The sequence below is a fragment of the Globicephala melas genome, chromosome 6, assembly GCF_963455315.2.
Source record: "Globicephala melas chromosome 6, mGloMel1.2, whole genome shotgun sequence".
Classification (NCBI taxonomy): domain Eukaryota; kingdom Metazoa; phylum Chordata; class Mammalia; order Artiodactyla; family Delphinidae; genus Globicephala; species Globicephala melas.
In genome coordinates this window covers 3463471-3489942 of record NC_083319.1, presented here as the reverse complement: position 1 = coordinate 3489942, position 26472 = coordinate 3463471, and the positions used below count along the sequence as shown (strand labels likewise).

Genomic DNA, 26472 nt, shown 5'->3' with positions numbered 1-26472 from the left:
CAGAACCAGGTCCAAGATAAGCCACCGCACTGTCTACCAAGAACCCCAGAATTCCGGCATCAGCGGTCCTTCTAGAATCATCCGTGCACCCCTCTGCCTCGTGCCTGGGTCCCCTCCACGATCCGTGAAGCTGCAGCCTTGAGGGGCCGGCATGAGACAGCCGTGCCTGAATGCTGCTCACTCCATCCCCTGCCTTGTAACTACAATTAACTCCCAGGACAGAGGCCCTGTAACCGCTAAGGAATTATGCATTTTTGCCTTGTATACTCTGCAGCTAAAGCAAGAGCTGGCGGCTCAGTGGCGACCCACCATTCCTTGCAGGGGTTCATCTAGGTATAAATACAACACAAGAACGTGTAATTTTTTCATTCGGTAGAAAAGTTCACTTGATGAAAAGATCCACTAGTTAGAGCCTGACGTGGGTAAATGAGGATTTCCCGAGCTCAACTGGATGGTGTTCATCAATTTATATTAGGTTATAAGCGCGCGCTCTCTGTCAGTAGCCACGGTCTCGTGGAAGCAAAGCAGTTTCGTCCACTAAAATTACAACCCAAACAGAGAATCCAGGAGTCTAGGAGCACAGGTAAGGTGCGGGGGCCCGAGCAGCCGGCCGGCCATTTCCCCCAAACCAAAGCCATTTCTGGAGAAACGAGGCTGCCCCTGAAGAAAGGACCACTGATCATTTTGTCTTTTCCATACTTGCTCCCCAAGAGCCTGGGAAATTGCTTTAATTAAACACGTTTGTTAAACTACGTTCACATGCTCGGGACAGAGGCTGGGGGCAGGGGCGGGGCAGCTCGCTGCCCCCGCGGAACGGGACCCACCCAGCCTTGGACACAGACACGCCCTCTGAAGGGAGGGGAGCAGCTGGGCCAAGCCTAGCCGGCAAGATGCAGCGTGACCGGGGCAAACGCACCGCAGGCTCCCGCCCCATCCATGGCCCGGCCGCTGTCACTGAGAACTACTCACCCTTCTTCCAGGCTTTCCCGACGGGCCAGGTGGGCCCTGCAGACCCCGGGGACCCTGTCGCGAATCAGAGGACAAAGGTCAGTAGCGTGTCTGTTTCTCAGAGGGAAAAAGCAAAGCCTGGTCCCCGTGCTCGTCCACCTGGCCCGTGGCTACTGTCCCAGCTGCCAGCACGTGGGCAACAGCAGGACAGGGTGCGGGACCCACTGCCCTGAGGGCGGGGACCGAAAACAGCCAGCTCGGTCCCCTGCTGCTGACACCACTGCTGTCCTGCATCCAGCTTTGCATCAGGTGATGGCAACTCCCGCTACTTCCTTGACGAAATGCGGCATCGGGGGCACCGCCTTCCGGGGGGCGCCGCTTCAGACAGAGGAAGGTGAGGGGGGTACGTACCTGAGGCCCCATGTCTCCCGGCTCGCCCTTCAGACCTCCGCTCCCGGGAGGGCCCTGGGGAGACACGTCTGGTTAGGGGATGCCCGGCAGGTACAGGCTGTAGGGGTGACTGGGGAAGGGTCGGGAAGCAGAAGGGACACAGGACTGGCCTGTGGGCAGGGCTCCCACAGAGCCCGGCCGGCTGCCTTGGACAGAACCCGAGGGACAAGCAGTCACTTTTCCTCGTGTGCATCTCTTCCCAGGTTTGAGGGAAATCCTGGAGAGTGGCGCGCACGAGGGCCACGAGCTCAGAACACGCTCGCTTCTCTCCAGGATGGATCTGACCACGGTCTGTCACAGCCCGTAGCCCAGGGCCGTGTGTGGACATCCTCGCCCACTGCAGGGCAAGACCCCCAGATGCTGGGAGGGCACCGACACAGACCTGGGGCCAGGGGCCAAGCCCACCCCACACGGGGAATGGGGATGGGGGCACCGTGCGCTTCAATCCTCCGGCTCCTTGCAAGCTTCAAGGGCCATGCACACCCCCAGCGGCCCCCTTCACTGCCCCGAGTGTGTCTGGCTGCCCGAGGCTCGTGCAGCAGGGGCCGGGCAGGGGGCTAGAATCGGGGTCTGCCCCACACTGAGGTGGTCTCGACTATAAAGAGGGATGGCAGCCTCAAAAGAAAGAGGCTTGGAGCCCCCGGGGTCACGAGGTAAAGTCGTAGCCAGTGCAAGTGTGAGGGCTTCCCAGCCCCCAGGGCACCACAGGCCCCGGCCGCCCAGGCCCCTCCTGCCCCAAGGTCCCAGTGACGTAAAGTGTGCTCTGACCTGGATAAGCTGGGAGCCTGATGGGCTGGGGGTGCAGCGGGAAGGGAAGGCACCCCATCCCCCAGGCTCCCCCAGGCTCCCCCATGACTACTTACCATGGGGCCGGGTCTCCCAGTAAGACCCATCGGGCCAGCCGGCCCCCTCAACGCCAGCTGAAAGGGAAAACGGGACACGCTGAGAAATGGCTGCTTTACCTGTACCGACAGGTGAGACGTGCCAGGTGGGAAGGGGGGCCGATATCAGAGGCCAAGGACAGGAGCCTCTGGGGGCGGAGGTCACATGGACCCCCAGACCCACTTTCTCCGATCCTCTGGGCTCCCGGCAACAACCACAAACGGAGCGGCAGAGGTGGGGTGGGAGCCAGGTGGGTGCCCACTCCCCGCTTTGGGGATGGGCGCTCCACCCACCTGGCTGCTCAGAGCCTCTTGCTGACTGCCTCCGTCTCCCCAGCTGGCCTCGCACGGGCAGGGCCTGCCCTCAGCCCTGCACCCCGCAGAGTAAGCGTGAGAAGGAGCCCCGCTTCCGGGCTGGATTAGGGTTCCACGAGAGGCACTTCCAGCGACCGGGGAGGTATCGGGGAGCCCTCGTAGGGTGAACTAAGTCATGCCCAGGAGAGGCAGCCAGGGAGCCTCAGCCACCCAGGGCCCCACCTAGACACCTGCCCAGGTGGCTCCACGCCTCCCAGCTGCACCACACAGCCCAGCCTGCTTTCTTAGAGCGCTTCCTCCACGCCACTCGGAGACTGTTTCCCCTGCATGATGCCATTTTAATTTTGGAAGATTTTGTGTTATAAAATCTTCTTGGGAGCCCATCGCCCACTTGACTTCAGTCAAAACACACACATATTCGAAGGCCAGCCAGGCCGGCCCGTCAGTAAATCCGGTGGCAGGTGATGGGGTTTGCTACCCGCTGATTGTATCACACGACAATGTGTTCCGTAGCAATGACTCAGTACCCGCCGCCCTGTAATTCATCATCCACACGTTCTGATCGTTAGCATCTATCTGCTGCGCCAGAGCTCCGTAAATGTTACCAAACAAGGGACTACTTAGCAGCTTGCTGCAATGCCCCATTACGGGCACTCCACTGTCACCCACCCCGCCGGGGGCATCTGCTCTTATCACAGGCAGTCAGCAACCTGGAGCCTCGTCAGTGAAAAACACGATTCGCTAATCAGCTCACCTACCAAGAGCAGAGCAGTAATGGGGCAAGTGCTCCTCGGGACCCCCAGACTGGGCCAGGGGCTCTGGGGCCCACGGGCTCTCTCCCCGGGGCGTCGGGCTCGGCCCAGCCCATCACAGGGAGCCCCTGCCAGGAGTACATGGCGGGGGTCCCTCCATCCCCAGAGCCCAGGGGAGGGCAGCGGACGGCTGAAGCTGGGCGCACGGGGTCAGGAGGTGCCAGAGGGGCTCAGCAGCCGTCCTCATCCAGGAACCTGGACCCTCGGTGTGGGCGAGGGACCCTAAGAAACCTCCCCCACCTTTCCTTGTGCTCACCCGGGTCCCCCAAATGCACAGGGATGACGATCCCCGCAGGCTCCTGACTCGGACAAGCACACCCAAGCTGGCCAGAGGCGCTTCCCCTCCAAGCTGGGCCCCGAGCCCCGTGGGGCCGGGCTCTGCCCCCCAGCCCCCCGGCCCCAGGCGCCACTCACCCGGGCCTGCTGGAGGATGGCTTGAGCTTGGGACTCCTGGGCCGACACCATGGGTCCTTTGGAGCCCGCATCGCCGCCCCCTCCGAACCGGAACTGTAGGTGTAAGACTGGGGTCACCAAGGGCACACCGACGTGGTGCCCACTCTGGACCCCAGGGCTGAGGCGGTGCCCGTCGGCCTCCCTGGCAACAGCAGAGCCTTGGAGAGTCCAGATGGGCAGCTTCCAGCCCCAGTCCCCGTCTCGGTCACGCCACCCGACTCTGCCGGCACAGAGCTGCTCCAGCCCCGCCGGCCAATTTCAGCCCTGGGGCCGCCCGGAGAGCCTCCCTGCAGCGGGAAGCCCCTTCTGGCACCTGCGGCATCTCACCTGAGACCCCACGGCCCCGATTTATTTAAAGGAAGAGCCCAGGGCCCAGTGCAAACCCCGCACTGGGGCCCAGCAGGGAGGCGACAGGTCCACGCAGGGTCTCTCGAGCTGCACCCAGTCTCCCGGGCACACGGGCTCACGGAGAAACTGACATGGGCTCCATCATGCTCGCCCTCCCGGCCTGGGCTCCCCGTGAGGACCCGCAAAGTCACGAGCAGGCCAAGTTCAAGGAGGGGCCGGCTGGCACGGGGGTCCGAGTGGAGAGGGCAGGTGTGTGGTGACAGAAGCAGACACCACACAGCTTCCCGCAGAGCTGGACTCCGTTCCCTTAGGAGGGGCCAGCCCTGGACGCCGGCAGAGGTGGAGCCCTTGACCCTGGTGTCCACCGTGCCGTGTCAGCAGAACAGCCCCAAGGGGTCTGTATCTACAAGACAGTCGGCCCAGGTTGGAGCTAGTCTTCGGCCCGGTGACCGACCCCCCTCGGAAACAGCCCAGGGCCCCACGCCCCCGCCGCACCTGGGGCCCCGAGCCCACCCACACAGCCGCCACCCCCCAGCCCTCACAAGGACACTCACAGGCAGCATGAGCATGGTTCCAGGAGGGCCGGGCAGCCCGTCAGCCCCAGGAAGGCCTGGGCGTCCAGGGGGACCCTGTGGACAGAAGGGCCAGGAGAGTGGGTCAGCACACAGGGTGGAGCTGGGCTGGGACGAGGTGACGGGCGGAGTCAGAAACGCAGGACCCCGGGAAAGGGATGTGCACACCCCAAGCCCAGAGGAGGGGGCTTCGCCGTGGACTGAGGACAGGATCCAGAGGAATGAGAGACACAAAGGCTGGAGCCTGCCGTGGGGGCGGGGCGTGGAGGGCAGAGGCCACACCGCGGGAGGTGCTGGGCCTTCCACGACCACAGGAGTAACGCCAGGAACGTCCCTGCCAGGTGTCCCACCTGGGGGGGCAGCCCAAGGACACCTGCGCTGGCTGCTCAGAGGGCAGCTTGAAACAATCGTCAGCCGAGCTTTGCCAAGCACTGAGGTCTGTAACTCAAAGACTTTGTCCCCTGAGCCAAAAGATGGGGCTGCATCACAGCCGCCTTCCCACCCTTCAGGACACTGAATGCAGGCAATGACGGGGCCCACTCTGTCCACGGCCTGTGAGACACGGGACATGCTCCAGCCACCAGGCCCAAGGCGAAGTAAGAAAAGTCTCCTGGCCTTTGTGTGTTCTCTGATCAGTGGCCTAAGTTGGTCAAACGGAAATGTTTTAAAGCACTGGCCACCGCAGGGCCGGTCACACGTAGACCAGGTAAAGAAACAAGGCTCCCCTTCCACGGTTAACAGAGGGTTTTCCTGAGGCCGTCCTGGCGTCACTCTGGCACGGAGAGGAGGGGACAGAGAGCTCAGACCCTCTGGAAGTGGCTGTAGGCCCAGGCCCCAGGCTGAACCCAGGAGCCCGGGGCTCAGGACCAGCTGCAAAGCCGAGCTGCTTCCCATAATAAAAGCAGCAGGGTCGGGGAGGAGCTGCAAAGACCAGGGGAGTCTTTATGCTGAGATATTTTTGCTTTTGCTCTTAGAAAGACCCAGAAAAGGAGAGGAACACGCACCAATCCTCAGGTCCTCAGTATCAGCGGTTTGCTTTTTTTTCAGGTCGGCTCCTGTGCAATTACAGCTTGGGAGAGGCCAGAGAAGTTCTCGGGGGTCAGCGCCTGCTCTGGATCTGAAACCCAGCTACACCTGCGGCCGGGGCCAGAGCCCTGGGGGAAGGGGGCACCATGCACGCTCCCACCCCACCAGGAGCCTCAGCTGGCCCTGCAGCAGGAGGGGGCCGGGAAGTCCCAGCGGAGCTCACTGAGGTCTTCTGAGCCCGGGAAGCCCGACAGGCCTGGAGGGAGGCGCTGAGGTGTTCCTATCGATACTTTCAGCCTTGTCCCAGCTCAAAAGGTACCCCCACCCAACATGCTCCCTAATATGAAAAAGGGTCTTTCTGGCTTCTAGGGGGTTCAAGAGGTTAACAAGACGACTCAGGCGGCCCTGGCTCAATCCTAGTGATGCCTCATTGACAGCACCGGAGGGGGGACGACCAGGCCACAGAGAGGACGTGGCCCCAACACACCCGGGGAGGCCCGTGTTACTGTGGCTTGCGGCCAGGACATCACAGAGATACCTGGCTGTGTGGAACAGGTGAGTAACCAGGTGTCCCAGGTTGGATGGCGCCACAAAAGATGTCCTGGGCACACAGGGGCACTGGAAGGCGGAGCCGCCTGTCCTGCCCCCAGAAGGCAGGAGATGGTCGGACAACCTTGCCTTGTGGGCATCATTGGTCACTCACCACGGCCTTTGCGAAGCCAGAAGCTTCCTATGGGCCTCAGTGGACTCTGCCTCTCAGCTAAGTTGCAGGGACCCAGCCTGTGACCATCCCCCTGGCCCTGAGGGTACATCCAGCCAGCCGCAGGGGGAGGCGGTGACACGGCTGGGCATCGTCCCAGCGGGCCCTGGGGATTAATGCAGGCACCTGTGAATCACGCTTTCCGTGGGTGTAATAATGGGGGTTCTTACAAGCCTTTTAAAGGACAGAAAAGACCCTCAAGCAAAATCCCGAAAGGATGTCCAACCCTTGAAACCTAAAGAGGTGGGAGGGAGGGGTTGAGGTCTCAACAACCGGGAGAAGGGGCTGGAGAAGCCGTGCCCATGGAAGCGTCATTAACGGGCTGTGTGGACATGATATAGAGTCATTGACCCTGCTGCTCCCTGGCCCCGAGGCTATCAAGTGCATCCCGATTCTGCAGGGAGGGAGGCACCCCCCGCAGGAAAGGGCCACTCAGACGAGTCTGCATAAACAGACCTTACTGAAACAAGCCTTATCTTCCATTAGTTTCCCACATGTATTTCGCAGTCACTTCTCCGTAGTTTATTGCTTTCTGTTAAAATGGTACATAAGTTCCCAAGTCTAACCACTTCTCTGGGTTTCTTCTTCTTTTTCATGAAGCCTCATGTAAAATTAAAAATATGAATAAACTCATTTGCCTCTTCTCCTGTTGATGTCTTTGGTCAGCTTAATTTGTAGGTTCCACTGACAAAACCTAAGAGGGTAAAGTTCTTTCCTCTCCTACACGGGAATTCCGAGGTCATGCTGCCAGCAAGTGGCACTGCAGGATCCTGACTCTGCATCCAATGTTCTTTCACAGCTAATCAGCAGACAAGCAGGAGATCTGGGCATTGCGAGGACGCTGGGCCGTGAGCAGGGACAGTTCCTGGACAAGCTGGTTAGGCGGGGCCCGGCGGGCGAGCAGTGCTCAGCTCCTGGCATCAGCCCCTCTCCCTGGGAAGAGCCCTGGTAAGGTCAATGGGCCGCAGGTTTCCCTCCAATTCCAGGGACAGCGGGCTCTAGAGCAGGTGATTCCTCTGCCTCCCTAACCCCAGTCCCTTTCTCCTGGACCCTAACTTGAACTTAAGAGAGACCAGCTCCAAAAGCACCGGGATTCCACCGTCAGGTGCCGTGGCTCTTCCAACTCTCAGGTCTCAGCACTCAAAGCACCGGCAGGGTCGCTGCCTCTGGCCCTGACCCAGGTTCAGTCCAGAGGCAGGGACCAAGCGGGGAGGAGTGTCCCTCTGGTTCGTGAGCATTTAGACCCTCAGTGCTAGACCAGTGCCCAGCACTGTGGACACTCAGTGAATATCTGTGCTGGACGGACAGACGGACAGACAGTTGGAGCAACACTGAGGCTGACGGGAGATGTCAGTCAGTATCTGTGGCCCCTGTGGACGGCGACCTTCCCTACGTCTAAGAGAGAAGACGTCTGTTACGGCAGGCCGCCTCTCTCACTGACGTCTGGACTCAGTCGCACCCCTGGGTCCATCTGAGGATGGCTCTGTGGGGGGACATGGCTGTCACCCCTCCATCCACTCCCAGACCTTTGGAGTGAGCTGGGTTAGAGACTGCAGCCCCTGGGGCAGAACTTGACTGGCGTGGGTTCAGGGGTGGGGAGAGGACAGGCCCCTCACCTGCTTGTCTGGAATTTCAACTGTGGCAGAGGCAGGAGCGGCATGGGAAGTATGGGAAGGCCAAGCAGGTCACAGGCCAGCCACGGAGCAAGGCCCACCTACTCCGCCCCCAAAGCCACTGGCCACAGGGAGGCAACATGGCGGAGAATCCTGTTTGTTGCCCAGTCTGACCCGGCTGCCCTCAGAGGTCATGCAGCCACCTGCTTTGTCTGTGGGCATTTCCTCACGTCACCCTGAGCATCACCCCAAAGCCCCCAGCACCTGACAGCCAAACGCCCCCTCGGAAGCAGACCCCAGCCGCCTTTCCTCAGGACCAGACCCAGGCACCGTCCACCCCAAAACCGTGAGGTCTTTGCTCTGGGCAGTGTGCCAGGCGCTGGGGATAAAGGTCTGTTAGGATGCACACACGCCCCCAGTGTCTCTCATCTACAACTACACCCAATTATAGCTCTCAGTCTGACTGTGCTCACATCGATATTCATTAGACCAGCAGGAAAAACAAAAAGAAAAAAACATCAAGCTGGTCGAGAACCCACAGGGCAGCAGTACCCCCAAATGCCCACTAGGAGGCGGAACGAAATTGCCGCGAACTGGGCTCAGCCTGCATCTCTCCGGCAGCCACCCAGGGCGACCCGGGGATGGTACCTTTGACCAGGGAGACCACAGGATGTGTCCCTTTGGTCAGGGTGACCCCAGGATGGTCCCTTTGGCTAGGGTGACCCCAAGATGGTCTCTCTGACCCAGAGCAAGTTTTCTGTGTCTGTTGCTAGATTTCCAACAAGGAAGCTGGAGCGAGGGGGTCTTAAGGCCAATGAAGTCCACGTACTGAGAGAGGATGATTCGGACCCTGTGGGATACCCAGGCAGCACCAGAGCTCTTTGGCCACTGCAGCTGTTGTTACTGCTACCCTAATGCAGGGCCGCCACTGTGAGCGGCCCCTGGAACCCGCCGGGGGACCCACAGCCCAGCTGAGGCTCACTCTTGCAGGGGTCTCCTGCCTCCAGCTCAGGGCCAGGCAACAGTCGGCCCCCTAAACATCTGAAGAGAGTGGACGCACTAAGCGGTGGCGTGAGATGCGAGGGGACGGGGCAATCTGGGGAAGGACGTCAGTGTACGGCGGTCACCCACACAGGTGAGGGCAAGGCTGCTCCCCGAGCAGGGAGGACGCCTGGACGAGGCCACAGAGCCCGTGATCCGAGGGGACTGAGCCGCCCTTACCCTTTCTCCAGGGTCACCCACTTGGCCAGTGGGACCCATCGTTCCTGGAGGTCCTGGGAGACCCTAGAATTAAAAGTAAAATCAGGCAGAGTTAAAGATGCAGCCACAGGGCGGTTCCCGCCTTGCCAGGAGAGGGTTTGAGAAAGTGCCGGTCCCACGGCGTTTACCCCTCTTTTCCATCTGGGAGCTTTAAGGGGTCTCCCTCCACCCCTGAGCGCCTCCCACAAGTCACGGGAAATAAAGTGGGACACTCACCGCGGGGCCTTCGGGGCCGGGTGGCCCCTCCAGGAGCATGCCCTGGAAGAGACAGGGGGAGCGTCTGAGACCCCAGGACCCCTTCCCTCCATCCCCAGACCCCGAGTGCGCCCGGCCCCTAGCAGACCCCGGTCCTGAGGAAGGCCTCCACGCTGGGTGGGCCAGAGGGCCACCGTCTCGGGCCTCTGGGTCTGCACCCTCCGTCCTGGGAGGGGTCCCAAGCAGCAGCCTCTGGAAGGGGGGCCACGGCGACCGTCCTCTGAGCGTTTCCAAGGCAGCCACAAGCCAGACAGCAACCAACAGGTTTCCCTCAAGAACCGCTTCCAGAGGAGAGAGGAGGAACCCGGACGCCCCGGCCACACCTCTGCCTTCCTGTGCCCAGGGGGCAGCGCCCAGGCAGGCCCCGGTGACGGCGGCCTGAGGGAGCAGTGGACCCCAGGGCCAGGGCCCAGGGAGGGTGGAGAGACGACCAGCCGGTGGCTTCCGGGAGGACAGGAGGATAGGGCACCACAGCTGAGGTCCCCGCCTAGAGAACCGTTAGGCCCAACCGCTAGAGCGGCCATGCTGGGGTCTCCAGCCCCCTCCTCCCTCCACCTGGGCACTCAGCTGCCCTCCTCCTCTAGCCCCTCACCCGGCTGAGCCGAGGTTCATGCTGCCTCAGGCCCCCGGGCCTCACTGTCTTTCCCCCCAAATAGGGACAAGGCCTCCTGCCCCCTGTCAGCCTGGGCCCTAGAGTCGGCACGGGCAGCGGAGGGGAGAGCAGGCTTCAGGTCTCTGCGGACACAGCTTCCGGCCCGGGGTCTCCTGCTCCCGGGCCTCGGCTTCAGCTACCTTCCCAGCACGGGCCTCCTCTCTACCCCTGTCCGGTCAACACCAAGGTGAGCGTCCTCTGTGTTCCATGCCCACCGCCCCAGCGTCCTCTGTGTTCCATGCCCACTTCAGGAGTCAGAGGCAACGCATGGCCTTCCAGGGAGGGAAGGACCTCTGGCCCCTGCGAGGGTCTGCATGCTGAGAACACCGTGGTGGATCGTTTCTGGGGGTCCTGGGGCCCGGTGGGTTCCGTCCGGCCCGGCTGGGCAGGCTTCAGACTCACGCGGGGCGCCTGGCTGCCGTGGACCCCTCCTCCCAATGAATTCCTGTGATGGCTGAGACAGCGGTGAGAGGGCTGGACATACTTGGCCCTCCGTGGCAGACCTGCCTCCTGTTTCCCAGGAACAAAGCAGGCTCGGGTCGCTTCTCTCTGGGGCTGATCAATGCTATTGTGCCCTGGGCTTTTCTTTGAAAGTGAACAGTTCTCTTGTGACACCTAGAATTGCCTCCTAGGAGTAAGAGGGTGTGCCCAGGACAGGCACCAGGTCAGCAAAGGTGTCAGACACCCCCCAGCGGGGGGCACCCAGGCCAGGGGCTGCAGGTCCCCTCCAAGCCCCTCATCCTCCCGACTAGGGCTCCCCAGTCGCTGGGAGGATGCACCCGGTGTTTACACAGATGTGCACTCAGAGAAACGTTTGTACACGAGATGTACACAGAGAGTTCATCCAAACGGCCTCATCAGTCCCACTCTCCTGTCTCCTCCTCTGACAAAGGCAGCTGAGGAAGCTCAGAACTGAGCTAGGCTTAAGAGAGAAATCCTTGGCTGCCACGGACCCTGCAGGACCGCAGCTGTCCTCCCGGACACACACCCGCTGTTCTCAGGGAGTGGGGGCCACGTGGGTGGGCTCTCACGGGAGGATCATCGCAGGTCGGCCCGGCAAGGGCCGGAGGCCGCTGGATGGACGAGCCCAGAAGAGGGGTGCCGGCGCTCTCCCAGGTACAGTGAAGGGATGGACCCCTGACCACCGGCCCGAAGAGAAGTGCTCCCAAGACACGGGAGGCCATGGCCTTCCTTCAATGGCCCCGCTCCACACCCCACCGGAGTGGAAGGTCTCAGCCTCAGCTGAGAACTCGAAACCATCCTTAGCGGGGGTCCATTCATCTGCTACACAGCACAGACCGAGGAAACCTCCCTTAAGCCCCAGTGGAAGGCAGACATGCCTGTTACGGGCCTTCGCCAGATGATACAGGACGTTGAATCTGGAGATGCTTGGCTCCCTGAGGTCCCAGGGCAGCCAGGAGCACCAGATCTGACTGGCCTGAATCCGCTCAGCTGAGGGACTCCTGTCCTGTCGAGGAGCCGCTGGTGTCGCTGACCCACGACACAGGGTACCAGGTCTGCCCCTGTGTACCCGGGATGGATGGATGCAAAGAGAAGGAGCTGGTTCCCAGAGCCCCATGGACAGTCAGCCACGCTCCCCAGAAGGAGGTCGCTGGGGCAGGCTGGGGAGAGGAAACGGCCACCCAACCTTCACGGGCCGTGACGCCTGCGCGGCCGAGGCAAGACCACGTCGGCCGTGGTCCAGGACTCGGCCATCTGTTTATAGGGAGCTAAGACTTTGAGGACATCTGGTGATGCTCTGGGTTGAGAAATTCCAACAGTTTCCATGATGTCTCCAGGGAGACCGGCCTCGGTCCCTCGGACACTCCGAACAGGCTGGGGGCTGGGCGGGAGCAAACGCTGGAGCCAGAGGGGAGGGCATCCTTCCCTAACTTTATCCAGATGACTCATTTCTCCCCGAACAAAGATGAAATGCATTTGCTGGAGACATGCTATCTGTGTTGGGCCGCTTCTATTTGCTCAGCCTGTTCCCCCGGCCCACCCTCGCCGGTGGAGCCTGGTGGATCCTGGCCACTGGACGCCCCGGCCCACCCTCGCCGGTGGAGCCTGGTAGAGCCTGGCCACTGGACGCCTCATCCACTCTCACCCGCCTCCACCTGGACCTGGGACGCTATGGCTCTCACACAGGGGCAGCCCGGTCTGAGGGACATGTGAAAAGGAAGCTTGTCCTGACCGAGGTGCCGGCCAGGCCTTCCCAGAGCCAGGACCAAACCCAGGACTCCACAGAGCCTGGCCCCCGCCTGCCCGAGGGTTCTCCTCTTCCCAGGCAAGATGCCCCTTTCACCAAAGCGATGGGGACACCACGGAAGGCACCCGAGTCGGCGGCAAGTCCACCGGGGACCAAAGCCATCTGGACCGTGGTCTGCACACAGCTGGACCACAGGGAAGTCACACTGGGTGTGGTCCACCTTCTGGCACAGCCCCTCAAGGGCTGGCGCGGGTCCCCGGCAGCCCGTGTCTTGAGGCGGCACCACTGGCCGCACTGCTCTTCCCTGAGGGTCGCCTTCCTCCGAGTCTGGACTTGGTGTGAGGGGTTTACATGTCGCCGAGCAAGGAGCCGCCTGGTGCTGGTGTCCCCCTTCGGCCCCTCTGCCCACTTCCTCTGCATCCCCATCTTCCGGCCCCAGACAAGCCCTGACTCCCTTGGACCCTTGGGGAGCACCGGGAAAGGAATGTTCTCAGCCCGAGAACAGGTGTGTGTGCCCAGCGGCCACAGCCCAGTGGGAGCGGAGGCGCCCATCCCTGGGACATGCCCTGGGGGGCGGGGCAGGAGGCACAGAGCAGGACAGTCATCTAGTCCCCCCGTCCTGATGCCCCAGCCACGGGCTTCAGGTGCCTCTAAGGGGGATGAGGTTCCAAAAGAACCTTCCCAGTCCCACGGGAGGATGGGGGTCACCTCAGTCCTCCGTCCCGGAAGTCCCACGGGAGGATGGGGGTCCCTCAGTCCTCCGTCCCCACAGGAGGATGGGGGTCACCTCAGTCCTCCGTCCTGGAAGTCCCACGGGAGGATAGGGGTCCCTCAGTCCTCCGTCCCGGAAGTCCCACGGGAGGATGGGGGTCCCTCAGTCCTCCGTCCCGGAAGTCCCACGGGAGGATGGGGGTCCCTCAGTCCTCCGTCCCGGAAGTCCCAAGATCGGAAGCGTCCTGGAGCCTCCACGTGGGGCAACCGAGTCCTGGCAGTAGAGGAAGCTGGAGCCTGGCCCCAGCCTCGTGAGCCGTCGAGTGCAGGACGCTGGCCTCCTCCCTCTGGCTCTTGGAGGACGTGGCAGGGGTGGACCTTGGCAGCCAGCCCCTCCCCACTCTTAGAGCTGCTTCCCAGCCCATGATGCCACACCCACCACGTGCAGCTGCAGGGCACCCCTCCCCCACCCGGCTGATCACCTGGCACCTCGCCCGCCCCGACTCAGCGCCTGGACCTCGGCAGCCCAAAGGCCACAGGGTGGACCCTGGTGCTCCCCGGCCAGGCACGGCTCCCTGAGGGCAGAGGACATGCCAACGCAGAGTGGGGCCCCTGCCGACACCCACCGCCCCACGAGGTGCACGTGGGACCCTCTTCCCTCTGATCCCAAGGTTAAGACGTTCTCAACAGTCATTTTGTTTAACTCGCCCCCAGCCCAGCACAGTGAAGTTTCACTCAGTGGGAGTTTCAGGGCAGAGCTGTTTTATTAAATCCCCTCGGCGTGGCTGACAGCCAGGCTTCCCTGTTCCACCAGCTGCAGCCACATGGCTGCACAGCCCGCGTGGAGAGCTGGGTCCGTGGCTAACTCTCCCTGCTCCAGACCGGCGGCCACACTCAGCCTGCTAACCCCCTCTGCCCTCCAGGGGAGCTCCCTCCTTCCCAGAAGCCGAGTCTTTTAACAAGGAGAAATTGACACACAGTGGTGTGCCCGGATCCCAAGCGTGCGGCACCAAGGGTCCTGACCCATTCGAATCCCAGGCAGCCGCCACCTCATTTGAGGTCCAGAACCTTACCCCCGCCCAGGCGCTTTTCCAAGCAGCGTGTGGCATCCACGAGGTCACGCAGCTCCTCGTGGTAGCCCCAGGCATAGAGGCGCAGGGGTCCCACAGGTCCAGCCACATCCTACTTAACCCACCACGTGCCCCCAGCTTCGACCCACCACCCCGCCGTTTCGGGGCGACAATAAGAAAGTGTCTTACTGGCTCGACGATGGCAGGTTCTCCCTTTTGACCTTTCTCGCCCCGTGGTCCGATCTGAGGTTTGTAAGATGCAGAGAGAGGAGAGGGAGAACAGAAAGAAGGTACAGATTACACCAAATCCATACGGCTGGTGAAGCAGGGGGTCCCCCGCAAGGGCCCGGGGAGGCACCCTCCCTAGCCACTCACCCCTTCGTAGATGGTGTCCTGGTTGGCGGGCATGCCCGGCCCGATCTCCGACGGGGAGATGGTGGGGTCGTAGTAAGGGTCGTAGTAGTTCTCGTCCAGGTTCCTGATGGTTTCTTCTGTGAACTCTCCCTCCAAGTCGTCCATCCCCTCCTCCGGAGGCGGATCCGGCTGAGAGGGAAGGCGGCAGGGTCACCCAGAGGAACGGACACGCACAGGCCCCCAGCCCCCGGACTCCAAGCACCGTGGCATTCCGAGGTCACAGAACACAGGTAGCCTGGGGTTTCACTTGTTGGGAGTCATCGTCTCCCTCTCACGACGGGGAGACTCACCCCAAAGCCCCCGAGACCCCGTGGCAAATCAGGGCTGCAGAAGGACGGGCACGTGGCCCCAGGCTGCACCGTGTACTTGGGGAACCTGGGGCCTCCAGGGGCTCCACCCAAGGCCCAGGGTCTCGGGGTAACAAGCTCCTAATCCCATGCCCGCTGCCAGAGGGGTCTGGACCCATCAGAACCCCGTGTGTCTGCTCTGTGGCCATCAAGAATTCAGCATCACATGATGGTTGTGTTTAAGCACTCCCTATGGACCATGGGCTGAGCTCAACTCCTCTCCAGTCTGAAGACGTGGCAACAGCCCCAAGAGGCAGGGAACACTGATGCCAGGTTGTAAATGAGATCACTGATTTTGAGAGAGGGGATATCACTTTCCAAGGCCACTGGCAGAGACTTCAAGTCAGGTCGGCCTGATGGGAAAGCCCATGGTCCTACCGGGCCTCATGTCTGGTCTGCTTGTCCAGACCCCCAGCTCATGTACCTGTCTGGCCTGCCCTCACCCGGGCCCCAGACAGGAACACTGTCTGTGAACACGCATGTCCTCATCCGTCACCGCCGAACCCCAAGAGACCCGGAGGGCGGGGCTCATTCCACCCATTTTGCTGATGAAAAACTGACAACACTGAGATGCACCAGCAAGGCAGTGACGGCAAACTCACCGGGCATCCTCGGCCATCACTTAGAACGGCCTGGCTGCAAAGGGCTGCAGGGCCAGTTGTGGTGGGCAGGGGGAGGGCAGCTGCCCCAGGACAGCGAAGTGAGGAGTAGAGAAGGAAGAGCCCGGGGTCCAGCCCCCTCCCCTGAACCAAGCCCACTCGCTGGGAAGGCAATTACGTTAGAGGCATTGGAGGTGAGGACCGTGCTGGTGGGAACTTCGGCCCGGGCGCCCTGGTCGGGGGACCGGTCGGGGCTCTCGTCGGGGCTCTCGATGCCTTCGCCGTAGCTGAAGTCCTCGTAAGGGGGTGGGGTGTAGTAGTCCTCGCTGGGCACGTACTCGTAGTCCCCGATGCCGGGGTCCTCCTCCTTCCCGGCCCCCTCGCTGGTGTCGGGCACCGGAGGGGCTTCCGTGGGGGGCTGGGTCAGCTCCTGGGAGCCGGGCAGAGACACGCAGCGTTAGGGGTGCGGCCGGCGCAGCGAGGACCGGGTCGGAGCTTTCCTCTGCGGCTTGAGAGGGAGGCTGGCCCATCAACCAACCGGCCCCTATGGATCGGGGCGCAGAGGTCCCCTCAGGCCAGGGGAGACAGACCAGCCCGCGGAAGTGCTGTGCACGGCTAAACCCCGCGGTCATGCACTTGGACAGGGTGAACTATATCTCAAATTTTTTTTAAGAAGTAAGAGAACAGAGAATTCCCTGGTGGTCCAGTGGTTAGGACTCTGCGTTCTCACTGCCGAGGGCCTGGGTTCAATCCCTGGTTGGGGAACTAAGATCCCGCAAGCCACACGGTGACCAAAGAAAAAAAAAGTAAGAGAACATTCCAGACTCTTAGAGCCTTATGGGCCAGTGTCCCGGCCACCCGTTGGGGAGGGGACTGGATTCCATCACATCCATGTCCCCTGGTGTCCCCCGCACCACGGAAGGCCCTCTGCCCTACACTCCCCGTGAGGAGAAAGCACATACGGTCCCTGGTCCCCCGTTTCCCTGCCAAGCTCCCGCCCACTGCCCCTGCTCTCCACGCATCTCCAAACGGCCCCCATGTTCGCCACGGCGCCCCCGGCCCCCCCGCCAACCACGGCCTCCAGGGACCAGCAGCCGCCCGGCCAGACCTCGGCCACCTCTGTGGTCTCTCGAGCTGCTTCCACTGGTGTCTTGGTGGGGGTGGGCTCCTTGCCCACGTCGTCCGTGTCCTCATAGTAGGGGTACTCGTAGTAATAGGTGTCTCCTTCACCCTCTCCTTCCGGGTACTGAGAGCAAATAGGGCCACGTGAGGAGGGTGCGGGCCCCCCACCCCGAGATACCAGCCCGCCATCTCCCTCCCTCGTGGGCTCAACTGGGAAGATCGGACCCCCAAAAGTCGTGCCCAGCTCCAGGCACCAACCCCGTGGGCCCTGAAAGGAGTCTTCCCCCTCCATCCCCTGGGGGAGCAGAGCCAGCCCCACGAGGAGTCCAGGGAAGGAAACGGGGACCCCCGGTGGCCCTCAAAGAGAGATGAGCCCTAAAAGGTCCAAACGTTCTGACCCTTTGGCACCCACCCGAACCGAGGGCCCCCCCGACCTTCACCGAAGGCCCAGGCCTCACGGGAGGGACTTCACAGCGACAGAGACGGTCTCACCCTCAGACCCATTTCTGTGTCGGGCATGGGGAGGGTGAGGCGTGGCCAGGAGGCCTCGGCTGCAGCAAGCCAGCTGGGGGCACTGCCAACCCTGTTCTCGGGGTGGGAAAGACATGCCTAGCCCAGGACTCCACAGCTTCATGGGGTCCCCCCCTCCTTCTCTTCCGACTGCTCGTGAAAGAAGGGAAGCTCACAGAAAAAATAGAGAGCAGGACTGAATTTTACTTAAAAGAAACAGGAGTCCACCCTGCGCAGGGGATGGGAGAGGATTCTCATTTGGAAACGGTACAAAGAACTGCAAATCCAACTAACGGAGGTGCTGCTGGGGCGTGAGGGCGGGTGGATGGGAAAGGCTGACCCACTGACACGCGGGTCACGGCCAGAGGACAGTGGTGTTGGACACGCTCCTGAAACTCTCGGGCCGAGGCTGCCCCTCAGAGTAGCTGCCGCCCTAGGGGTCAGAGGGGACCATCATCCGCTCCGACAGCCCTGAGCCCCTCCTGCCTGGCCAGCTCCAGACGGCCCACCGGGGGCACCTGTGGCGTTTCCGCTCACGGCACCCCACCCAGGTGTTGGTCCAGGGGGCGCATGGCTCTCTTCCCCTAGAAACTTGGGTGAAAGATTCTTTACCAACGTCCTTTTTGACTCCATTGCTTTGGGAGCACAGAACCCTTCGTAAAGTGAGTCAGGAGTCCACCTTGCCCCGGGGATCAATTATAGTCTCACCCAGTGCGTTTGCTTCAAACGGGAGTCCCACAGCTTCTGTGTCCCTCCACGCCCAGCACCCCGAGACGGTCTGCCCACGGCTCCCACCAAGACTCACATATTCATCGGGATTGGGGTCCTGAGACTGGGGCTTGTCGGGGACCGCAGTGTCACAGTCAGGGCTGTAGTGCTCGCAGTAGTCGTAAGCTGCCCGGTGGTCCGAGACGAAGAGCAGCTGCTGGATGTCTCCCTGGAAGAGGACGAAAAGCCTGAACAGGCAGCACAGAGGGCACCCACGTGGGGACCCAGGAGAACTGCCTGATGCCTGAGAGCTTGTCCTCGGGGCCAGGCCTCCTCTGGGGGAGCTGCTACCTCCAAGAGCCATCCAACCGACCCGGCCATCCAGGCATTACTGATCCATCCACCCACCCACCCATCCACCCAGGCACCCATCCATCCAGTCATCTACCCACCCATCCATCCACCTACCCACCCATCCACCTATCCACCCATCCATACACCTATCTACCCATCCATCTGCCCATGAATCCATCCATCCACCCACCCATCCATCCATCCACCCACCCATCCATCCACCCAGCCACCCATCCATCCAGTCATCTACCTACCCATCCATCCACCTACCCACCCACCCATCCATCCACCCATCCATCCACCCATCCATCCATCCACCCACCCATCCATCTACCCATCCATGCACCCATCCACCCACCCGCCCACCCACCCATCCATCCATCCATCCATCCACCTATCCATGCACCTATCCATGCACCTATCCACCGACCCACACATTCATCCACCCATCCCCCACCCATCCATCCATCCATCCACACATCCATCCATCCACCATCCACCACTCATCCATCCACCCGCCCATCTACCCACCCACCCATCCGTGCACGGACCATCCATCCTCTCCGTCCATCCATCCACTCATTCAATAGTCATTACTGAGCACCTACTAAGTGCGAGCTACTGCACCACACGTGGCGGATGCACGCACGGCCCAGAACCACTGCCTAGGGGTGCCCACACCCTGCCTAACACCTTGGGCTTGCCCTGTGCCCCACGGGTAAGACCCCATCACACCCGGACCGCGTATTCATCAGATTTCCATCGATTCCTGCACAGTCCCACTGCCCCCTTCTGACCAGAAGCCTGAGGCTGCCCCTGCTGCTGAGCCTCTGCTCTGCCAGGATCCAGCCAAAGGCTCGCAGCACTCCTGAAGGGCGGGGCCACGGGCGGAGCAAGAACGCGGTGCCCATCCGCACATGTCAGAACCACAGGCCCAGGCAAGGAAGCCGCACCCTCCCTGCCGGTCATTTGGAGAAGGTGCGCGAGGTCCTTCTCTGTGCCAGACTCCAGGAGGAGAGAGAGGCGGGCCCCCAGGCAGGGGCCAGATGTGGCCTCTCATCGCTGGACCATGGCAGGGCGGGGGTGATGTGTCACCCAAAGTCACTAAGCGTGGGTCCACGGATGGCCTCTGGGATCTGTGAAGCAAGGTGCCGGCCGTGTGCACAGGTCTGGGGACAGGACCCTCGCCCTCCGTGGCTTCCCAAAGGCTCTATGGGTAACCCGACCTAGAGACGGGGTGACAGTCCTGGAGTCCAGCAAAGGCCCATTCCTACCCGATCCCTGAGGCACAGTTCCAAATACGCGGCCCCCCAACCCGGGTTTGAAACCGCCCCCTGACGAGCGAGGACTCAGAACTACCCCCAGCAGCCCGTCTCCACGCAGGGGGCTCGGAGGGGTGGAGCGTGGCCCCCCTACCCCGACGTCCAGCACTGTCTCCGGAACACAGACGGACCCTCACCGTCAGTGTCACCGACCACAGCCTGGCCGCAGGCCGCCGGGGCTCCGTCTGCAGCCCCTCTGCCTTCCTGCCAGTGGGAGGAGTGGGCATGCAGGGTGAGCACCCTGTGGGGCTGTCACGGGGGCAGAGCAGGAGAGGGGCGCCCCCCGCCCGGCGCCCACCCCCTCGCTCAGCCACCCCTTCTCTCTCCCTTTGGATGTCAGAGGCTCCCGGCCCACGTTTTAAACTCTCCAGCACACAGGAACCATACGACAGGCCCAGTGAATCGAAACCACACGTTTTTATTGAACAACATGACTTCTAGTTCAAATTTCATCCAATTCAAATAAAGTATTTCTCCCTACGGACTGGCAGCTTGACATCTGAATATACGCTCTCCAAATGCGGTTACTGGAAAAAAGAACAGGCTCGGGGCATTTGGGGGGCAGCTGTGACCCCGGGCAGGGGGTGCGGCCCTCGAAGGAGCCGCCAGCACACTCATCACAGTGGCCCGGCGGAGGGCCTGCCTCCCTGGAAAGCCCAGGTCCCCGGGTGGCGGCCGCGGCCGGTGCATCTCTGTGTCCCTGTATCACAAGGTGTCCGGCCCAGTGCCAGGCCTCGCAGGCCCCGCACGGGGCGACGAGCAAAGCCAAGGGCGCGGCATCCACTCCCACAAACAGGCCCAGCCGGAGCGGAGGTGCTTCCCAGCACTCAGCCCAGGCTCCGGAATGTGCCTGCCGACCCGGCCCTCAGCCAGGCCTGCTTCCCCGCCTGCCCACCCGTGCCCCAGGCTGCAGCAGTGACCACGTGGTCCGTCGAGGGCCCTGCCGGCAGAAGGCCCCCTTCGTCTCCAGCACCCACCCTCCCCTGCAAGTGCCCACACGTGTTGAAAATCATTCTTCCCGCCAAATCCTCAAGTGGGTTTTCACACCAAAAAAACATGCCTGTTTGTTCTGTGGGCGTGTCCCTCAGAGGGCAGGGGTCTACCGTCCCCCACCCACTATGGAGAAGGGGAAACTGAGGCATGGCTGCGAAGCCCCCCAGAAGCTCTGCACCCGGATCCTCACCCAGAGCTCCCTCCCCCGACCTCTTCCCGCACACAGGGAGGGGCTCACATCCCCGGGCACCCCATCGGGGCCAGGAGCTTTGGGGCAGGACCCTGGGGTGACAGATGTGGCACTGGCTCTGCCTCTAGGCTCCCAGACGGAGCAGGTGGCTCCCCTGCTCCCAAACCACCCAGGGGCGTCACCTCCCGAGGGCAGGGCAGGGTGGGGAGGGGGCTTCAGGACGCTGCCCCCAGCCCCCAGCAGCAGACCCCACTGAGGGCTGGGAGGCAAAGCTGCGGCTCAGGGAACAGCGGTCAAACCCACCTTGCACGAGCCAAGGAGACACCTCCCCGGCCTCACGGGAAACACCAGGGCTGCGTGAAGCGAGGGAGGACCTCGGCCTCCCTCGGGAGTTCTGACCAGAGGCAGGATGGTTCCTGGACCCCAAAGCACTGATGGGGTACTGGGGGCACAGGGGGACGCTGGGCGGCCCTGGATGAGGTGTCCTGGGGCCCTGAAAGCCATGACCTTGACACCTCATGAATACCCTGAGGCCTCCAGGGCAGAGGGAAGTCCTGTCTCCCCCCGCCCCACACCAGCGGGGGCTCCCGAGGAACCCGGGCCCCTCAGACACTGCCCTAAAGGGCTCGGGGGCAGGGCCTGGGATCGGGGATCCCTAAGGCTCTGGTCATGGTGGGGGCAGCCAGGTCCTAGAGCGGCCCCTTACGTCTTCAGACAAGCTCTGATCTTACATTTGGGTCAAAGGCAGCCGCTGCTCTGCACCCCGAGAGTACCCCTCCTTCCGTCCCCCGTGAGGCCTCAGGAACTCCTCTGCCCCTTCTGCGGCATCCGATCAGAGCCAACCAATTTCTCTCTGCAGCAAGGGGGCATGTGGGCGACTGTCCTGGTGGCCGGCGACCCCAGACAGGACGCAGCCCCTGGGCTCCCCATTTAGCCAAAGGAAACCTGGGGCTCCCCTGCTCTCCTCCACCCTCGGGTGGTCCAGGAGAAGGGCTCTGCCAGAAGTTTGGAAAATCAAAATAGAGCCTCTGCCGTCGAGGGAGGCTGGGAGCCAGAACTGGAATTATTCGAGTCTGCGCTTCAGGCTGGGGACATGGAACACCTCGCGTGCCCCTCCCAGAGACCCCGTCTCCCGCTGTGCTTTGTCTCAGAATCCTTCTCAACACAGGGCTTCCGGCAGCGCCACCCGGCGACTTGGAGACGTCGTGCCCCCCGGCTGCCCTAAGGGGTGCATGTCGCCCTTCAGACGTGCAATGAGTGATCACAGCTTTATGACTGCGTCTTGAGAGCATTTTCACGATGCCTCGGGGGATGGGAAACCAAGCTCCAAACTCCAGACCCGGAGGCCCGTCACGGAGCCCCTGCCCTGGTGCGGCCTTCACAGCGGCTGCTGGTGGGAGATGCCGGAGCCCAGCTGCAGCCCCTCGGAGCCCAGGGAGCACCAGCGGGAAGGTCCCCACTCGCCGAGCCGCCCCGCCCTCGCTGACCTCCCGGGACGTCCTGCCTCCCGCCTCCGGCCCCTCGCAGGTCCCTCGGGACGTGGGGACCTGGAGCTTGGCCTGGCCAGGGCTTCTCAAAAAGGGTTCCGTGGAGGGGCCTGGGTCCTAGCAGGTTGTACACATCAGGCCGCCCCAGAGGGATGTTAGTTAGGAAAGGGTTTACGGGCTTCCTCAGAAAGTCAAAATCCTTCATATAGTAAAACCGTCTCATTTTACAGATGGAACCTGAGCTCAGCAGGGGTGGGTCCTGCCAGCCTCAACAGCAGCTCAGCCCCAAGGGCTCCGAGTCCGGGGAACTGTGACGCCGTGACGGGGGTCCAAAGTCTGCCTGGCCACTGCTGGGTGCCCCCCACAAATCCCTCCTGAGCCTCACTGCAACCGCCACTTTACAGATGGGGAAACGGAGGCCGTGGGGTGGAAGAACTTTCCAGAACCAGGAAGGTCCCACTGTGTATCTCCTTACCCCACAGCATCCGTGCTGTCTTACACTTGACCAGGGCCTTGGTCCCCTCATCCATGATGCAGCGAGTGCTCACCGAGGGTCCCCACTGTGCTATCTCTGCTCCCCGAAATCCCCACCGTGATACGGGTGAGGCCGTGACCCCCCTGCATGGTCGCCGGCCCAGGCGCACTTCTCCCCACCGCTTTCGCCCCACCCTGCCCGGAGCCTTGCCCTCTGAGCCCCGCAGAGCCTGGAGCAGTGGGTGTGCACCCTGCATGGGGAGCTGCTGACTGACTGCCACCCACCCTGCCCCTCCCACAGCCTACAAGCCCCCCGACAGCAGCATTTCTCGCTGCGACCTGCAGGGGCACGTACCCCGCTCCAGCCCCTGACGGCGGGCCTCCTGGCTCCCACGGGCGACAGGACCCACGAGTCACATACGGCCCAGCCCAGAGCGGGCAGCAGAACTACGGAGGGTGCCGGGGGGGGCACCAGGCGGCTGGGGCTCCGTCTCCTCCTTCAGCAGCAGCCCAGGGCCCGGGGCTGCACGCGCCCACCCCGCCCCACCTGCCACCCGACGGGATGGCTTTCCGGGCACCCACTGCCCGCCGCAAGCCTCTGCCTTTCCCCATTCCAGCCCACCACCCCCCGGCCCCTCCAAGAGGAAGCTGGACCTCGTTTCCTCCCTCTCATCCCCATGTCACAGATGCACCCATTAGGCTCGGCGGGGGGGGTCACTCTCGCGAGGGCACGGAATGGGGGCTCCCTGGAGCCGACTTCTATGTCCCGCACACACATCTACCAGAGCTTCCAGCTCCCATAAACGACACCGTCACCTCGTCCAGGCAGCCCTCTGTGGGGCACGTCCCCGCCCCACCCGCCCCCCCCGCCCCGTGGGTGCTCCTGACACCAGACTCCACATCTCCAACGCAGGCCACGCCCTGCAATCGCTCAGGTTACCTCTAAAAGCCGAGCCCCAGACTCGGCGCCCCGCGCAGCCTGCCCCGCGGTGGCCCACGTCACCTGCCCAGAAGCAGGCGCACTGCTTTCACTGCAACCCTCGCTCCCACGATGCCCAGGGCGTTCTCGATTGACGTGCCTTATCTCTGCCTCCACCAGGTCAGTAAAGCTCTACAGACCCCCTAGAAGCTTCTGCACCAGCCCGGGGTCACCACGGCCATCCCACTCCCCACACAGCCCCGACGCCCGGGTGGCCAGCGGCTGTCCCTCTTCCTGCAGAGGACAGGCCGGGCGGCCCGCGAGGCGCCAGCCATCGGGACACACAGGACACAGGTGTCCCTGGCTGAGCCGGGCCTTCTGCTGAGGGAACCAGTCCTGCCTTTTCCCATAATGAGATTTTACCCAAGCTGCGCTCCTGCTGAGGAAACTGCAAAGTGTTCGTTGGAGAGCTTTGCAACCCTAAGGGCTGTGGACTCAGAAAACACCTTTGCCCAGATGAGGGAGGCCCTCGCCCCTGCTTCCCGGCCTGGAGCGTCTGTGCCGCTGCTCTCTCCAGTGACGCGCCCGGCTTTTCATTTCCTCTCTCCAGTGCTATTTAATCTTGCATCCCTCCTTCCAACAAACAGCCATGGGTCCCCCGGGGAAGCCAGCCCTGCAGGGACTGCCCCGCACCACGGGCCCCTCCCTGTCCAACCCGAACCGGCCCCGAGGGGCTCCCACTGCGCACTTGGCTCTTCCCGTGGTTTTAGCCAGAGCGCTTCACCCTCATAAATGGAGACACACGGTCTTTTGAGAGGAGGGACGGACGGATACTTCTTGTCCCAGGCTGGGGTAGGAGCGCGCAGTCTACGGAGCAAAAACAAGAAGGAAGCATCGACCTTCAGCTGCCAGGGGTCTGGTCACAAATCTGCCCCCGGTGAGGACAGCCCAGTCTGAGTCCACTTGCCAGCAAGTGACACAGAGCAGGCACACGTGTGCACAGAGCACCAGGGACACGCAGGCACACATGGTCACTTGTCCACCCTGCAAAGCTTCCCTTCCCCGGGGGAGCCTGGTGGGTCTGACACTGGGACCAGCCTGGCGGACACAGGGCAGGGGGCTTCCATGAGGCACCTTCCTGATGTCCCAGGAGACTTCGCACATGAAAGCCCTCCCGAGTCCCCCTTCCTGTTCAAGCTCTCACGGCCCAAACAGGTCACACTTTACGTCTTGTGACATTTTTCATCAAAAGTCACACAATGGGGCTTCCCTGGTGGCGCAGGGGTTGAGAGTCCGCCTGCCGATGCAGGGGATGCAGGTTCGTGCCCCGGTCTGGGAAGATCCCACGTGCCGCGGAGCGGCTGGGCCCGTGAGCCATGGCCGCTGAGCCTGCGCATCCGGAGCCTGTGCTCCGCAACGGGAGAGGCCACAACAGTGAGAGGCCTGCGTACCGCAAAAAAAAAAAAAAAAAAAAAAAAAAAAAAAAAAGTCACACAATGGAAAGGGAAGGACCCAAGCCAGGGGGGTCTAAGTCACTTTTTCTATGATTTTCGCAGCACCCACAGCGTGAGAAAGAGTCAAGCACCATTCAGGTGAGTGAGTGAGTGAGTGAGCGAGCGTTAAAGAAAGATCTCCACGCGGCTGGAAGCCACTTCCTGCTGCCCCCCAGGTCCCGCCTCCATGGTCCATGTCTGTGGCCTTCCCCCCACTATGTGGCCACCACTGGTCCCAGCCCAATTCTCACCTGCGCCACCCACCCCTGGTGTCTCCTCACACCTGCACTGGTGCAGGCGGTGTGCACCACACCTGAGTCTCCACCAAGGGGCCAGGGGCAGGGATGGTGGGGGGATGGTCAAGTCCCAGCCTCATCAGACCTGAAACTAGCCACAGTGACGAAAGGGTCACCTTAGTGAACTCAGAGAGTGGACACCTCATCCCCAGACCAAGGGATAGGGCAGCAGAGCCAGCGGCAGGGACCAGGCTGGCTCACGGGCCCACCGGACTCCATAAAGGGCATGGGTCTCACATCCTTTCCCCACTGGCTACGCGGCCCTAGATATTTCACTCCAGACATTTAGGTGAGCAGCCCAGCCTAGGCAGCACGTGAGTGAAGCTGTCCCGTCCTTCCCCCACCCCAGACTTTCAGAGCAGCAAGCCTGTAGGCACTGGACTGACCACGCAGCACAGGGACACATCTGTCGTGATAAGCTCCACAGAGGAAGGAGCACGACTCTGGGCACCAGCGCAGGGAGGGGTGAGGCAGTGACACAGGTGGCCTGGGTGCAGGATTCCGCCCCTTGCAGGCTGTGGGGCCTTAAGCACATCACTGAAGCTTCCCAGGCCTCTGAGTGTGCATTTGCAAAGGAGAACGAGATCTACCTCACTAAGGACTAAGCGTGACGGTACACACAGCATGCCCGGTGGGCCTGGCACCCGGTGAGGCCCAGACAAAGTGGAAACTGCCATCCCTGCCATCACCACCACCATCACCACCACCATCACCATCATCATAATCACCATCACCACCTTCACCACCTTCACCATCAACATCATCATAATCACCACCACCACCACCTTCACCACCAACATCATCATAATCACCACCATCACCATCATCATCACCATCATCACCACCACCACCACCACCATCACCACCACCACCATCACCAACACCATCATCACCATCACCACCACCATC

At 62.1% G+C, this 26472-nt stretch overlaps 1 protein-coding gene across 5 annotated transcripts in view; it reads right to left on the bottom strand.

Moving 5' to 3' along the window:
- COL5A1 (collagen type V alpha 1 chain) overlaps positions 1-26472 on the bottom strand; it is a 154390-nt gene that overhangs the window by 69897 nt on the left and 58021 nt on the right. For 4 of the 5 annotated variants that reach the window (XR_009564231.1, XR_009564230.1, XM_030838405.2 and 1 more), the window contains exons 5-16: positions 18133-18264; positions 16804-16941; positions 15874-16125; positions 14711-14878; positions 14525-14578; positions 9655-9696; positions 9400-9462; positions 4762-4836; positions 3821-3913; positions 2262-2318; positions 1360-1413; positions 970-1023 (exon numbers count right to left, since the gene is read on the bottom strand). Coding sequence is in view for 3 of the 5 variants with exons in the window: in XM_030838405.2 (XP_030694265.1) it covers positions 970-1023; positions 1360-1413; positions 2262-2318; positions 3821-3913; positions 4762-4836; positions 9400-9462; positions 9655-9696; positions 14525-14578; positions 14711-14878; positions 15874-16125; positions 16804-16941; positions 18133-18264 (1182 nt within the window). In the remaining 2 variants the exon portion in view is untranslated. The remainder of the gene's footprint in view (positions 1-969; positions 1024-1359; positions 1414-2261; positions 2319-3820; positions 3914-4761; positions 4837-9399; positions 9463-9654; positions 9697-14524; positions 14579-14710; positions 14879-15873; positions 16126-16803; positions 16942-18132; positions 18265-26472) is intronic. The other variant, XM_030838407.2, reaches the window with a different exon arrangement.